The sequence below is a fragment of the Podarcis tiliguerta genome (assembly GCF_965153285.1).
Source record: "Podarcis tiliguerta genome assembly, chromosome: 10".
NCBI lineage: Eukaryota > Metazoa > Chordata > Lepidosauria > Squamata > Lacertidae > Podarcis > Podarcis tiliguerta.
Window position 1 is genome coordinate 67,974,526 of NC_139543.1, and position 16,908 is coordinate 67,991,433.

At 44.1% G+C, this 16,908-nt stretch overlaps 1 protein-coding gene across 1 annotated transcript in view; it reads left to right on the forward strand.

Annotated features, from left to right (window-relative positions):
• EXOC4 (exocyst complex component 4) overlaps window positions 1–16,908 on the forward strand; it is a 353,124-nt gene that overhangs the window by 272,802 nt on the left and 63,414 nt on the right. The window contains exon 11 of the mRNA XM_083401900.1: window positions 263–482. Coding sequence (XP_083258026.1) covers window positions 263–482 — 220 coding nt within the window. The remainder of the gene's footprint in view (window positions 1–262; window positions 483–16,908) is intronic.

A 16,908-nucleotide genomic window follows, 5' to 3' on the forward strand; every position in this document is an offset into this window, starting at 1 on the left:
GACAGCAGCCACACCGTGGCAAAGGCATCTGTCCCATGGGCTGGTGCTTCCCCAGCCCTGTTTTAATGGGAGCTGTACAAATGAATAGCTTTTTAAGATAAATGGACTTCTATCACTTCTAGTAGGAGCATGTTTCTGAAAGATAAGGCAAGGATTCACGTCTTGTTCCATAAAACGTCTGGAAACCGTGAGCTGAAATCTAGTTCCATTTGACTTGGCAAACATAGTAACAGTGAGTTTCCCCTGCTTTAATGTGTTTCAGATTTATTCAAGAGATTGAGCACGCTTTGGGACTCAGCCCAACTAAGCAGTGCCCACTCCGGGAATTCCTTACCATGTACATCAAGAACATCTTTCTTAGCCAAGTCCTGGGAGAAATCAACAAGGAAATCGAAGGAGTCACCAAGATAACTGAGCCACTGAAGATACTGGCCAGCGCAGACACCATGAAGATTCTGGGAGTGCAGAGGCCTCTGTTGCAGGTAAGAAAGCTGCAGTATTTCAGAAAGGGGCCTCCCCGCGAAGGCACTGGTGAAGCTTCAATGCTCAATGTTCCCATGCTTGTTTAGAATAAGTTGCGATTCCGATATGCCCTTGAGAAGCCTTCCTTCCAGATTCATCATACATGGTAGAATGTAAGCATTTTTGACAGAGGCATCATGATAGCGGATAGCCCAGTAAAACTCATTCTGAAGGCTGCCTGCACAGCTGCTTCTGCCATAATGAGTTGCTTATGATAATGAGGCCATTCCTGGGATTGGCCTTCTCTCTCGCTTCTGGGGGAGATCACTTGTGGCTCTCCCAAGAAAATGTCATTACCAGCCGCGATGGCATACTGTTCTCATCTTGTCAAATTACTGTACATTAATCAGATGGATGTTGGTGACGAGAGATGTTCAAATGGCCACGGAGAGCTGCCAAGCGAGTTTTGTTGTTTAGTGCCATAAACAAATGAGTTTTCTTTCAGGTCCATTTGCAGCCATAATCAGAAACTATTAGGCTGCAGTCGTAGCCGATCAATTGTGCATTCCATGCTTCTCAAGGGTGAACGTGACCTTTGAGACACGAGTGAAAATTCTGATCAATAGATAATACTTTGCGCAATGTAGTGATTTTCAGTCTCATCTGAAGTGCTTTTTTATATATTTGCACCCCTATATATATGTGTGTAAGCGTAAATTATTAGTGGCTAAACTGAGACACCAAGAGGTTGTTTAAGACTAGGGGTAACCTGGATGCAATCACAGGCATAGTTTGAGGTTAACCCACAATTAAAGGCAAACGGAGAAATGCAAATTGATTTGGGGGTGTTTATGCCTTCATTTCCCCCCATTGATCCCAATTTGAATACCCACAGCAAATAATTGCACTATCAGTGTAAAAATAGCACATTTAAAAGCAACCATGTTCACTGGTTGTTGCTAATTTACAAATACAGTTTCATTCTTCGTATTCCATCTACAATTATTTGGTCAACTTAGGTAGGTTTAAAAAAAAAAAAAGAGTTGTGTGCTTTCTTTGGCACCTTGTTGTTAAACCAAGATAGATAATTTACAAGTACATTCAATAGGGAGCATGCAGAACATAGTACAGGTGTGTTAATGAGACCTGCAAAATCTTTCTAAACCTTTCTGCTGGCTCCCTACAGAATAAGAGTTAACCCAAGGAGGGGGAAATACCTTCCTCATGAAACTGTGCAAGAAAGGAAAGGCATGTTTCTTTTTAGTTGTGACTTGGACTGAATCTAGACTGCCTGGACATACTGATGGATTGTATGTGGGCTGAAATATTGAGACTCAATCCAGACAAGACAGAAGGGCAGTAGGCAAGCCTGTTGTGGTTGAAAAAGAAGCACTAGGTTCACTCGCAACCTGAAGGGTATTTTGGATCCAGCATTACTCCTGGAGGGTCAAGTGGCTGCATTGGCTGGTACTCCAGCTATAACCCTTTGTGGAGGAGTAGGGGGAGGATCTGGCCCCAGTGATTCATGCCTGAAACATCTCTTCCTTTAGGAAGAGATGCGTGGGGCTGCCCTTGAAGAGTGTCCAGAAACCTCAGCTAGTGCAAAACGCGGCAGCCAGACTGTGACTGGTGCGCACTTTATGGACCAAATGGACAATAGCAATTACCCTGCCTTTCAGTCTGAGCACAACTGAAGATGCTTGTTCTGTTCTATAAAACCCTAAATGATTTGGGGCCAGGATAACTGGAAGCTACTTTCAAGAAGAGGCTGGACTTGGAGACTGTTACTTTCTACAGTGTTTGTTCTCCTGCTTGCTTCCTTAATTTTGGACCCAGGGCAGGCAAAGCTTTGGGAATGCCCGTGCAGTTTCAGACAAGTGTTTTCCAGTGTTCTGGACATATTACCCAGTGCAACTTGGATGGAACAAAATATATCATTTCCCCTGTCCAGTGACCTGGTCCCAGAGCTAGAGGCTTCAGGGCCAGGTTCCAGAGATTCCTGGATTGCCAGGGGTTGAGCTAGTTGACTCTCAGGGTCTCTTCCAACTCTGCAATTCTATGTTTCTATGATCCTTTAAGTAGAAAGAAGGCCTTCTGCACACAGCATTGCAGCTGTTGTTGTTGCATCATTGCAACTGTTTTGGAGTGTTATTTATCAAACACTGTAGACAGAGCAGTAAAACCAACAAAACATTCTCACAATCTGGTACTGACACACACAGATGTGCATGTGCAAGCTCACACACAGATATTCACATACAAATATGCTTTTCCATCGGCACATCTTGACATTTGGTTTATACCCGGCTTTTCAGCTGACCTGGCCTCAGACACACACTGCGTGATGGATTATTTTAATTAGCCCAACGGCATGGACAAGCTTGCCTTCACAAGGCAAATATTGTGCTCATAAATCTTCATTTTTACCCCTTCGACCATATCTGTGTAGCTGCTCTCATCCCCTTGTCCACATCCAGGAGCCGTTTTGCTGGGAACTGCTTAGATTTGATTAAAGGTGTTTCTTGGTTCAGACCAAGCCTGAAATTCTGAGAATGAATGAGCTGCCTTAACCACATTGGAACGGATGCCCACCTAAGTCATTATCCTGCCTCGACCAGTGTTTGGTATTGAGTGCCAAAGGGAAATATTAGTAATCTGTATCCATCAGCTCTAGATTTCAAAACTCTGAGGTTTAACCTTTCACCAGCAGGTATTGATATTTCTGCCCTCAATTTCTTGATCTGAACCCCATAGCCACAACGTCCTGCCATCGGTTCTAATGACCAGTGGTGCATCCAGTTGTAGGAGTATTCTGCTGGTTAGTGAAGGCAATAATTAATCAGTGCTGTGCTCTGTTGTTGGTAGTTGTGAATTTCGATCTCATCTGAAGTTCTTAGAGGGTGATGGGAAATACAGAACAGATGTCTTCCATTGTAGACTGGGAACCAGTTAGAAGAGGGTACCCACAAATCAGGAGTCCTCTTCCACACCACCACCCTCAGTCTTTCTTCTTTTGTTCTGTTTCCCAGTGTGGTGTAGTGGTTAAGAGCGGTAGTCTCGTAATCTGGTGAACCAGGTTCGCTTCCCCGCTCCTCCATATGCAGCTGCTGGGTGACCTTTGGCTAGTCACACTTCTCTGAAGTTTCTCAGTCCTGTTGTGCGGGAGGAAGGGAAATGTTAGCCGCTTTGAGACTCCTTCAGGTAGTGATAAAGCGGGATATCAAATCCAAGCTCTTCTTCCTTCCTTTAATACCAGAACTCTTGCCAGTCACATAAAATGCTCATAACATAAAACAGCATATATAAATGCAGAGAGATACACTCGTTTGGAAAATTGCCTGAGATAAATAAGAAATTGTGCATGAAATCAAGGAAGAGGTTGGACAGTGGCACCAAACCCAGAGTAAACATTGGTTGCGTCTCACACTCAGTCAATTACTCATCACTTGATGACTATCAGCTGAATATGTGAAATGTCTTACTCTCAGCTGAAAACTTGTGTTTGAGTTGGCATCAGGTGATATCATAGTTCTCGCGGCAGTGATTCATCTAATAGCTCGTTTTCACAAAGAAGCCATCACTTGATGCTGTGGTCAAGTTTCAAACATGCATGCCTAAGGGCCTTTCCATACACTGAACAGTGGGAACCCTGGGTTTCCCATTAAAGCCACAGTTTTCAGGCACCCTGCTATGGCTCCCTAACGAGGGGTTCTGTATGAAAAATGTTTGCAAGCACAAGTTTACATTGTTCACACTTTACATTTTTTCTGGTTTTCCAAGTACTTTTCACTGCGAAGTAGAAGGCCAGTAGAAGGACTTCTGTGAGTCTACAAGTTGCGAAGCATCTGCTACTACGTAGCTTCAAGTTTCCAAGTTCCTCCTAGCTCCTAAGGCACATAATTATACCTAGTTCTTTTGTGGGCTTTGTTTTTCAAGTAATGTGAAATCCGACAGCAAATTCTTGCAGCGACAAAAGAAAGATTCATCACTTTTCAAACAAAGCTAGATAAGTTATCCTTTGAAGCACACACACACACACACACACACACACCCTGGGCACAACTGAGAGGGAGGATTTTGCCAAGAAAAACCAAGGGTGAAATTGCACTAGTGCTATGGTCCCAGTGTTCATTTCTAAACTTGTTGGTGCTAAATAGCATCTAAGGAATGTGAAGTCTGCCAATTAAAAAAAAAAACCCTCTTATTTTCTGCGGCAGAAAATGAATAACGCCTTTTGAGTTTAAAAGATTGCACACTTACATGACCACATGGCAGCACTCTTGAAGATTCAAAATTTGTGGAATCTTTGAGATGCTTTGATGAGTGGGATACTGAATAATAATAATAATAATAATAATAATAATAATAATAATAATTTATTTATACCCCGCCCATCTGGCTGGGCTTCCCCAGCCACTCTGGGCGGCTTCCAACAAAATATTAAAATACACTAATGCATCAAACATTAAAAGCTTCCATAAACAGGGCTGCCTTCAGGTGTCTTCTAAAAGTCTGGTAGTTGTTGTTCTCTTTGACATCTGGTGGGAGGGTGTTCCACAGGGCGGTGCCACTACCGAGAAGGCCCCCTGCCTGGTTCCCTGTAATTTGGCTTCTCGCAGTGAGGGAACCGCCAGAAGGCCCTTGGCGCTGGACCTCAGTGACCAGGTAAAACGATGGGGGTGGAGACGCTCCTTCAGATATACTTCAGATATATATATATGAGCTCTTGATTTGTAAAGAGGCTTTAATGGATGTTGTCAGTAGAATAATCAAGCAGGACTGTAGGGTTCAGAGCAGCTCCGCCAGGGCCCCGGTGTCACCTTACCCACCCACCAACCAACCACCCACCCAGTAAGTCGGGAGCTCATTGCTTTTCCAAGCATGCTGTTACTCATCTGAGACCCCACCACTGCCACCATGGCCGTCTATAGGCATAACGGATCAATCTGTTGGCTGGCCAGTTTTATTGGGAGGTCTAAGACTAAGATGCACATTTACTTTTCAAGGGATATGTGGAAAAATAGGGGGGGGGCAGCTTTTGCCATTTCTAACCCTCCACTACAACTTGTGGAAGCCAATTCCATAGTTTAACTATGTACCGTATTTTTCGCTCCATAAGACGCACCAGACCATAAGACGCACCTAGTTTTTGGAGGAGGAAAACAAGAAAGAAAATATTCTGAATCTCAGAAGCCAGAACAGCAAGAGGGATCACTGCGGAGTGAAAGCAGCAATCCCTCTTGCTGTTCTGGCTTCTGGGATAGCTGTGCAGCCTGCATTCGCTCAATAAGATGCACACACATTTCCCCTTACTTTTTAGGAGGGGAAAAGTGAGTCTTATAGAGCAAAAAATATAGTAATATGTGAGGTATTTTCTGTTTGCCTGTCCTGAATCTCCCAATATTTAGCTTCATTGAATGTCCCTTAGGTCTATATAATGCACCTCTATCATGTCCCCTCTTATCGTATAACGGCAGGTGTTGCACCTGCCTTGATTAGTAATATAGACAACGCAGACCAACTTAAAACGTTGTCCCAACTTATGGCAAACCTGTAGTATAGACAAGCCATCAACCTCTAGCAAAAAAAGGACACTTTGGTTTTATCCCCCCCCCCCCCCGTTTATTCATGGTGACATACCACTCACTTTAACTGTTATTGCAAAAAAAATGAAACTAAGATTCTCAAATCCTGCATTTTTGCACTGAAGGCTATACAATATGCCCTGTAATGTAGAAAACACCATGAAGCCTCCAGATCCCTTGACAGTAAATATGTAGTTAGTATACTTCATTGCCAGCTGTCCGACTCTGGTGACATTTCAGTGTTGACAGAATATCTGTCCAGTATAAATAATAATTTGACCTTAATAACTGATCATGAAAAAAGTCCAGAAAAGGTCAGCCAGATGGACTGAGATGCAGACGTTAAAGGCCTTGAACAGACGTAGGAGGTTCCTTCAAATATGTAATTTGGAATCTTTGAGACCTTCATGTGGTCAGAAGATGCTCTGTGACTATATTTGCTGTTGATTCTGACAGCTGCTAAAGCTGCCTGGGCTTTGACTTCCAGTCTGGTCTCTATGCCCCACGCGCTCCCCCCAGGGCACATGCCTGCCCATTGGCTCACTCACTCTTCAGAAACACCTGGCAGCTTCCAACAGTAGAAGAGGACTAAGAAATATGCTACACTTTCTCTGTGACTTTTTGTTCCTTGTGTGAATGAAGACGCCAGTGGCATTACAAGAGGTTGCAAGGGGCTTCTCCACCAATGGCTCCACCGCAGCTACATGGAGACATGTAGCTACTTAACCTGCATTGCATTTGGCTTGCAGTGCAGTGGTGATGCAAGTCGGATTTTAGGTGGGGCTAAGGAAGATAATCTACCTTTAACGTGGCCTAACAATGCTGCCATAGATGCAGATGTCACTTAGGCGCATGTTAATACAGTGGTGCCCCGCAAGACGAATGCCTCGCAAGACGGAAAACCCGCAAGACGAAAGGGTTTTCCGTTTTCAGAGGTGCTTCGCAGGACGAATTTCTCTATGGGCTTGCTTTGCAAGACGAAAATGTCTTGCGATTTTTGAGGTTTTTTTCCGCTCCCCAACCCCTTTTTCTAAAGCGCTAAGCTGCTAATAGCCTTTTAGCAGCTAATCCGCTAATCCCTTAAGCCTTTAATAGCCGTTAATAGCCCTTAAACTGCTAATAGCGCTAATCCGCTAATGGGCTTGCTTCGCAAGACGAAAAAACCGCAAGACGAAAAGACTCGCGGAACAGATTCTTTTCGTCTTGCGAGGCACCACTGTAATAATAATAATAATAATAATAATAATAATAATAATAATAATAATAATAATAATAATTTATTTATACCCTGCCCGTCTGGCTGGGTTTCCTCAGCCACTCTGGACGGCTTCCAACCAAATATTAAAAACAATACAGCATCAAACATTAAAAGCTTCCCTAAACAGGGCCATCTTCAGATTTCTTTTAAAAGTAAAATAGTTGCTTATTGCCTTGACATCTGCTGGGAGGACGTTCCACAGGGCAGGCGCCACCACCGAGAAGGCCCTCTGCTTGGTTCCCTATAACCTCACTTCTCCCAGTGAGGGAACCGCCAGAAGGCCCTCGGCACTGGACCTCAGTGTCCGGGCTGGACGATGGGAGTGGAGACGCTCCTTCAGGTATACAGGACCGAGGCCGTTTAGGGCTTTAAAGGTCAGCACCAACACTTTGAATTGTACTCAGAAACGTACTGGGAGGCTTTCAGGACCGGTGTTATATGGTCTTGGCAGCCACTCCCAGTCACCAGTCTGACCAGTCATGTTATGTTTTAAGTGGACAAAATGAAGATGGGCAAAATGAAGATGGATTGCCACTCTGTTCTTGAGCACCACCAGGCTTCACATTAAGCATTTCTTTTGTGGTGCCAAAGTTGCTGTTGGATCTCTCCCCTTTATTGCCAAGGAGCACTTTAGAAAGATGACTAGCTTCTGAAGATGAATTACCTCCATTCCAAGTTAATTTCTGTTTCCCAGCAGGACCCCAGCTGAACCCCGCTGGGTTTGGAAATGCCACTGATTGGGTAATGGATGAGTGCTTTGCGGATGGCTGTGCCCGCGCTCGCCTGGTGCCAGCTTAGGCTTCCCCGGTGCCCTTCATTTCCCGCTTTGCAGCCAGCCTCGCTCGAGCTAAATGGATTTTTTCACAGGACAGTAACTTGACTGTCGTTAGCATGGGGGAAATAATGTATGAGAGCAAGACAGAATTGAAATGCTTACTCTGTGAAATCCACAACTGCCTGGGAGTTCTGTAGAGCAAGATCGGCAGGACGCCATCTGCACTGGTAGCAGACATAAATCAGGAAGGGAAAAGGCCAGTCCGTCTATGGGCCTTCTTAGAATAGCTACACGGTTCCATAGGCACCATTGGCTCAGACCAGTGCCAAAACTCAGGACATTTCGACATACTCTAAGGAGCATAAGAGTTGCCCAACTGGGTCTACCAAGGTCCATCAACATAGATACACATTCTGTTCCTGAAAGATTTTATGGGCTTTTGTTTCTGGACTCTCATTATGTGCCTCAGGGTTGGAACTGTAAGAGATAAATATTTTAAACAAATGGCAAGTCAGATGCCCTGGGAAGCATGGTGGTAATCATCCTTTGCTTCATCCCTGGAATTCAGTGCCCAAGTTATGAGGCCTTTGATCATTTTGAACTTTTGTGGCTACCGGCTTTGGAGAGGTTAGTTCTGAGCGAAAATCCTACCTCAACTTCCATAGTGAGTTTGGCCTCCGTAGTTCCACACCACCACATTTGCCAAGGAATACAGTGGTGCCTCGCAAGACGAAATTAATCCGTTCTGCGAGTCTCTTCGTCTAACGGTTTTTTCGTCTTGCGAAGCAACCCTATTAGCGGCTTAGCGGATTAGCGCTATTAGCGGTTTAGCGGCTATTAGCGGCTTAAGGGGTTAGCGGATTAGCTGCTAAAAGGCTATTAGCGGTTTAGCGGCTTAGAAAAAGGGGATGGGGAGCGGAAAAAAATCTCAAGACTCGCAAGACATTTTTGTCTTGCGAAGCAAGCCCATAGGGAAATTCGTCCTGCGAAGCGCATTGAAAAACGGAAAACCCTTTCGTCTAGCGGGTTTTCCGTCTTGCGAGGCATTCGTCTTGCGGGGCACCACTGTACCTCCAAAATTTAAGTCAACTGTGCTGGCTGGGGCCAACGGGAGTTGTAGATCAAAACATCTGGATGGCAGCAGCTTGGTGAAGCTGGTCTAATACTTTTAAAAAAGAAAGTAAGAAGCTATGGGGTAGGCTCAGTCAGTGGGATCATGGGTTCCAGCCCCATGTTGGGTGAAAGATTCCTGCCTTGCTGGGGGTTGGACTAGATGACCCTCATAATCCCTTCCAACTCTACAATTGTATGAATCTAAGTGAGTTCCACAAACTGAGTCGTACTGTGTGAAGCAATTTTTCTGCTCTTCAGCCTACTGCCTGTCCATTACAGTCCTACATTTAATATTTATTCTTTCCACATAAACCTGTATCATGTTTCTCCCTTGGTAATCTCTTAAAAAAAAATAAAAAATAGTACAATATTTGCAGCCAGTCTACAACCTGGAAGTTCAGAGAGCAGTAACAGTTTGCTAGGGGGGGAAATACTGATATTAGAGAGAGAGAGAGAGAGAGAGAGAGAGAGAGATGAGGCAGACACCTCTCTACTGTTCTCTGCTCCTGCTTGTTGAGGCAAACCTATCCAACCATATAGATGCTGACATGGTTTAATCTATTTTACTGTTAATTTTAACTATTTATAAAGTGTGTTGATCATTTTTTACCTTTTTATTGATATCCTTGTATTTCTTTTAAACGCCTTAGAGGTTTTATTACAGTCAAGAGGTAAATAAATTTTGTTAAATAAGCAAATGAAAAATAGACTGCCTATGCGCATCCAATCTTGCAGCGTTATAGTTGGCAGTGACCCTCCAGGATCACCTAATTCCCAGGATTCTGGTATGTGTTGCTCGTACCTTGATCTCAGTGGCCTGCAGACCACTCTTACGGCCACTGCAAACATTTTTTGTAGTGTTTTTCCTGCAGATGAGCTTTTGCACTACCACACAAATTATAGGTAAAGGTAAAGGGACCCCTGACCATTAGGTCCCGTCACGGACGACTCTGGGGCTGCGGTGCTCATCTCGCTTTATTGGCCGAGGGAGCCGGCGTACAGCTTCCGGGTCATGTGGCCAGCATGACTAAGCCGCTTCTGGCGAACCAGAGCAACGCACGGAAACGCTGTTTACCTTCCCACTGGGGTGGTACCTATTTATCTATTTGCACTTTGATGTGCTTTGGAACTGCTAGGTTGGCAGGAGCAGGGACCGAGCAACGGGAGCTCACCCCGTCGCGGGGATTCAAACTGCTGACCTTCTGATCTGCAAGTCCTAGGCTCTGTGGTTTAACCCACAGCGCCACCCACATCCCTTAGTGTTTTTCCTGCAAATGAGCTTTTGCACTGCCACACACAAATTATAGAGGCTCACTAAATTTCACATCAGGAAAATAATCCCAGCACTACAACTGGCACCCAAGTATGTTGGAGTGCCAGATACTGGGGGTGGGGGAACCCAAAGCATTGGATTCCTTGAACCCAGGTGGCTGAACTCAGGCTGGGCATGTTAGCCAGATAGACTGATGCAGATGTTGTGAAGGCAATTTTGCCTCTGGTGCTATCTTTCCTAGCAGTGTTCACACCAGTCTTGAAATCCTGTCAATCTCTGTGAGTATCACAAAGTAGTATGGCCTTAGGCTCAAAGAGAGGGCTGGGGAAGGCTGCTTGTCTCTGCCTATAATGAAATGACCTTTGAATGAATGACAAGTGTGAGGAAGATTGGAAGAGAAATTAAGTGTGCTCTGTACCAGAAGCCATCCCATTCTGCACCAGCAAGCAGACCTTCCCGCCTGGATTCTGTGATCAGAGCGAATTGTGCATGTGCTGCCAATTCTGTATGTATTCAAATAGAGTGTAAACAATAACGATGACAAATTCTATGAAATTACAATCTTGCCCTGTTCCTCTGTCTGTTATTATACATGCAGATGGGTGGTACACTGGGCATTGGTTTAAAGTAAAGCAAGTCCACCCGTGTTTTAAAAGTTCCTGTTTCTTTTCTTTATTGTAGCATCCTTGATACAGATTTCCAGTTCATTCTTATCAAAGGCTTTTTCCACATCCAGGAAAATAAAGGCTGGTAGTTGTTTGTTTATTACATAGTTCTGTTCAATCCACTGCCTTCTTGGCACTAGATTGTAATTTTCTGTTTCATATAAACATTGTTTGGTCCTGGTGTATGCATATTGGAATAATATTGTTTAACCTGTTTGCCAATAGAGGGCTCCATATTTTTACATCTTGATTAAGGAGGGAAATCGGTCCATCTGATTGTGGAATCGTCAAATCTTTTCCTGCTTTTGGAAGTACTTTTGCAATCACTTCTGACTATGATGTTGGCAAATTTCCCATTTGCAAAGGCTTATTTATCATTTTCCCGTAATGTAAGTGCTTTTTCCCTGCAAAAGATTTTTAAAAACTCAGCCCATCTGGTCCTGATGCTTTGTTATGAAGTCAGCTATTATCTCATTAATTTCCTTTTCCATTATTAGGACTCTCAACATTGCTATATCTCCATTAGTGACTTTGGGCACATTGATTGTAGAAAATATTCTGTTATCTGTTTTGTTGACGGGTGTTTCCTGGTACTTGGTAAACTTGCCAAATATGTTCACTTATATCTTGTGAGGTTTCAACTGTTTAGTTCTTATACTTAATTGATGGTGTTAGGCATGGCACTTGTACTTTTTTAAGTATGTTGATAATGGCGTTTATCAATGCCATTGATAAACCTTTAAGTTTTGAAGGTTTATTCCCATATTGAAGCCATTTTTGTTTGATATTCTTAGTATATTTTTCTACTTTACTCAGTTGAATTTGTTGTTACAATGCTCTTAAGAGGTTCAGTTGTTCTCCCCTTCCTGTTTCTGTTCATATTCTTTTCCTGGATTTTTAAAATAAATTCTTACGTTGATTGGCGGCACTTCAGAAGCCCCAAGCATACTGCTCCTGAAGTCTTACTACGCAGCAGGATTTCAAAGCCGAGGGCAGGGCTCTTTGCAAATCCTTCAAAGGGGCTTGCAAAGAACTTTGTGTGCACTTTGAATTAATCCATTGATTTGGGGGACTTCAAAGCACCGTATCATGTGAAGCCCACCTGCCAAATTTGGCCCAGAAGGGGTAGGGGAAATAGGGACCTGATGTGCTGACCAAAGGCAGTTTTCTCCCTTCTCTAGTTCAAGAGGGACCCATAGAGACGGTCTTTGGCTTTGCTGCAGCCTTTCAAAATGGCTGCAGTTTTCCTCAGAGCTGTCCTTCAGACTTCAAGCTCTTGTTTTAATTGAAGTTGCAGAAGCGTCTAGTGTTTTTCTCTGCTTCAAAGCAAGGATTGCAAGCTCTGGAAGTCCTTTTCTGGGCCCAGTATCTCTAGCCAAGAGATAACGAGAGATAGTTATGGATAGATAAATATAATAGATATTGATTAATCTGTATGATACAGTACCAAAAAGCAGAATGGGTGCATAAGAAAGATCGTGGACTGGCAGGCCCAGTCACACACTTACAATCTAAAGAGAGATACAACACGTAAGGACGAAAAGGTAGAAAATGGAAGGCATGCAGGAAGCAAATCTTACAGGAAGGCCCAAGTAAGAAGATGAGTCCTGTCTCTGGGAAATGTGGAAAAGAGTAAAGCAGGTGTCCAAAGAAGGGCTGTTGCCCCATGGTAGAGCCTCTGCTTTGTATGCAAAAGGCTCTAGGTCAGGCATGGCCAAACTTGGCCCTCCAGGTGTTTTAGGACTACAACTCCCATCATCCCTAGCTACAGGACCAGTGGTCAGGGATGATGGGAATTGCAGTCCCAAAACATCTGGAGGGCCAAGTTTGGCCATGCCTGATTCTAGGTACAATCTGTTGCATCTCTAGGCATGACTGGGACACCCCGGGCTCAAGCGCTGAAGAGCTGCTGCCAGACAGTATAGAAAATACCAAACTAGATGGATCAATGGCCTGACTCTGTATAAAGTCATTTTCTGTGCTCCTGTGTGTCAGGGTGTTCCAGTGGTCAGTAGCAGCTCAGGAAAATGCCCACAGACAGGGCAGCCGTGGAAGTGTTAGGCCCGTGGAAGTGTTAGGCTTAAAGTGGAGATCAGTGGCAGATGAGCAAAGAGGAGGCGGAGGCGGAGAAAGGAGGTAGGAAGGAGCAAAGGAATAGAGACATTTAAGGCCAATGGTAAATGCCACAGTTGATGTTGGATTTGAATTTAGGTCTCCCCCGTCCTGGTAGTGTAACCAAAATCTTAGTTTCCTTAGAGTTTGCACTGTTGAATTTTGTGTCACCTACGTTGGGGGAATAGTCAGTTTGTGTGAATTAAGTTATTCAAGGAATGTTTGTGATGACACTAACGAGGATTTGAATCCCCTTTGCTTGTCCTCCTAAGTGTGCACTGAAAGGACAGAAAAAAATGCACCTTTCTGCCACTTTTCAACCACCTTCCCTGTGAATATATATCAGGGTGGCTCAACTAACTTTTAAGTGATGTTGAGTTCGCAACCTGGGTCTGTCTCCCGAAGCCTTCCATTTCCCCAGCATAACAGTTCCCCTGAATAGCTCTTATTAAACAAAAGAGCCCTTCTAGATCAAGCCAGTGGCCCCTCTAGATGATGATGATGATGATGATGATGATGATGATGATGATGATTTTCTATACCACCCTTTACCCAAGGATCACAGGGCAGTTTTCAATACGAAAACACAAAAATACATAGCATAGTAACAAACAAAAGCAGCCCTCTCCTGGTCGTTGCTCCCTAACATTCTAAGAATAATTTTTTATTATCCGACCAATCACATCAAATCAAACCAAATTACATAAATTCCAAATTACACAGCCAAATTTTAAATTTTTGTTGGGGGTACCCATATTTCAAGTTCCGAAGGGATCCAATCAACTTCTGCTGTTTTAATGTCCACAAATCTAACCTTATGATGTTCACAGTACTATCCAGTCCTTTCTTATCATTTTTCAACATCTCTTGTTGTTATTTTCATATATTTTTCCTTTCTCTTTGTGACCTCCGATAGTCTCCGCAAGCTGGTTAGAACAGTTTGTAATCCTGCGTGGATATTATTATTTTTTATCCAGTAGCCATATCCAGACGTTTTCCATATAACATCACTTCCATACATCAAAACAGTCTTAGCGTCATTAATCTTCACCAATCTGCCTCCTTTCCCAAAACCTCTGAGGAGATTCACTAGGAATGCAGTCTGAAAACAAGTCCATTCTTCCTCCCGGCTATAAATCCTTTGGCAAGATGGCGACTCCGAATTAATTGCTGCGCCATTCCCAAAAGCTCTTATTGCTTCTCGGTCTCCATAAAGCATACTTTTGGTTAAAGTTTATCTCCACACAGACCTTAATCATCCTGCTTGGGTCAGTTCAACCGACGGTTCTAATGAGGAGGGGTTCTTGTACGTTGCTCCCTAACATTCAAAGGTATACTGTCTCCGAACATGGAAGCTCCATTTGGCTGTTACTGTTAAGAGGCATTGATAGAGCAACACTGTGTGCTAAGTTTTACAACTGCTGCTTTCTTATAGGGGAGCATCCCTCTCTCTCCCTTTAGCTGCAGCTTCATTTCTCTGTGCTACACCCTAAAGGCACAGGAGGAGCTGGAGCTAAGCCGATTTGTAGAGAATCTTGTCAGCCTAATTGATTACTGCGCGGTACACGCTGCTGACGACAGGTGAAATGGCGTGGAGTGGAACAAATCTGTATGTATCGCACATTCCCGCTGGGTCGGGCCAGGGCTCCTTCCTCTGACATGTTGATTTATATATTTGCAGCTCCCTTCCCTAATGAATAGTGCCCCATCACGGGTCACTGGAGCCCCCTGCTGTATAGACCCCATCAGTGCCACATCGAGGGAATGAATCATGCTTCCCAAAGCCTTATGCTGTGAATTTATGCGCTTGAACACTTGCAGGAGGCTAGCCAAGGAAAAGTAATTAAAAACCCCAGATATACACAGGACACTGACACAAACACACCCGCCAAATGTCCCAGCAGGAAAATTACACATGCATGTATACAGGGTGATAATAATAATAATAATAAATTTCATTTATATCCCGCCCTCCCCAGCCGAAGCCGGGCTCAGGGCGTCTAACAACACTAACATAGTGCAACATTATAAAACATTATAAAAATTAATTAAGATCAAATTCAAAATTGATGGCAACCATAAACTAAAGTTTTGTAAAGATTGCCAAAGGAGGGAGTCAGGCTGCACCCTGACCAAAGGCCTGGTGGAACAGCTCTGTCTTGCAGGCCCTGCGGAAAGATGTCAAGTCCCGCAGGGCCCTAGTCTCTTGTGACAGAGCGTTCCACCAGGTTGGAGCCACAGCTGAAAAAGCCCTGGCTCTAGTTGAGGCCAGCCTAACCTCTCTGCGGCCTGGGACCTTCAAGATGTTTTTATTTGAAGACCGTAAGTTCCTCTGTGGGGCATACCAGGAGAGGCGGTCCCGTAGGGTGCTGGGTTCTGCGAAATTTTCATCTCTAGTTTGCTTGAATTTTAAGATCCACCATCATGGTAAAGTACAATATCTGTGAGGCTGAAATACTTTCATCTGGCCTACACAGATTTGTTGTGTGATGGACACCGGAAGTCTGCATACAAGAACAAAGATCAGAAGTTTCCTCTCTTCCCTGGGCCAGTCAATCCCTGTTTCTCTTGTTTTGGCAAATATTATCCAGCAAATCATTTCAAAACATGATACACGTGCTCCAGACAAACAATATTTTCAATATTGCAACATTCTTTATTTTTATTTTTCCTGTGTGTGGTCCTCCTAATTTTAAAACCACAACAACCCATGCCTTCCTCCTGTGAAGTCCCAAGCAATTTGGAACTCAAATGCCTAAAAGAGTACCACCCTCTATGTCAACCACCTCAGGCCGCCCTACGATTGGCAGAGGAGGCCCTTGTTGGTGGTGCCACAGCTGGGTGCTGCCTGGTTGGCACTGACTCATTGACAGGGCCTTCTTGGTGGGGGTTCTCCATTGGTGGAATGCCCTCCCTGGTGAGGTGTGGTCTTCCTCATTAAGGAGCACGTAAGGTAAGATCCTGCTGGATCAGGTTAATAGCCAGTGTAGTCTATCATCCTGTTCTCACAGTAGCCAACCAGATGCCTATGGGAAACCAGCAAGCAGGATTTGACCACAGCATACATAGATGCATGCATGCATACACCATTGTATTTGCATGCCGCCTTTCCATAGTGAAAACCATGCTCAAGGCAGCTTAAAGGTAAAGGTAAAAGGACCCCTGACCATTAGGTCCAGTTGTGGCCGACTCTGAGGTTGTGGCGCTCATGTTGCTTTATTGGCTGAGGGAGCCGGCATACAGCTTCCGGGGCATGTGGCCAGCATGACTAAGCCACTTCTGGCGAACCAGAGCAGCGCATGGAAACGCCGTTTACCTTCTCGCCGGAGTGGTACCTATTTATCTACTCGCACTTTGACGTGCTTTCGAACTGCTAGGTTGGCAGGAGCTGGGACAGAGCAATAGGAGCTCACCCCGTTGCGGGGATTCGAACCTTCTGATCAGCAAGTCCTAGGCTTTGTGGTTTAACCCACAGCGCCACCCGCGTCCCTCAAGGCTTACAACATGAAAAAAATACTTATAATAAAAATAGTCATAAACAATAAATAAAACATATCGGAAGGTACACAACCAAATTAACAGTTTCCACATTAAATCTTAATAAGATCTAAAAGATACAAAAAGTATTGATGGCAGCAACAACCTCCTTCTAGGCTAGAATGCCT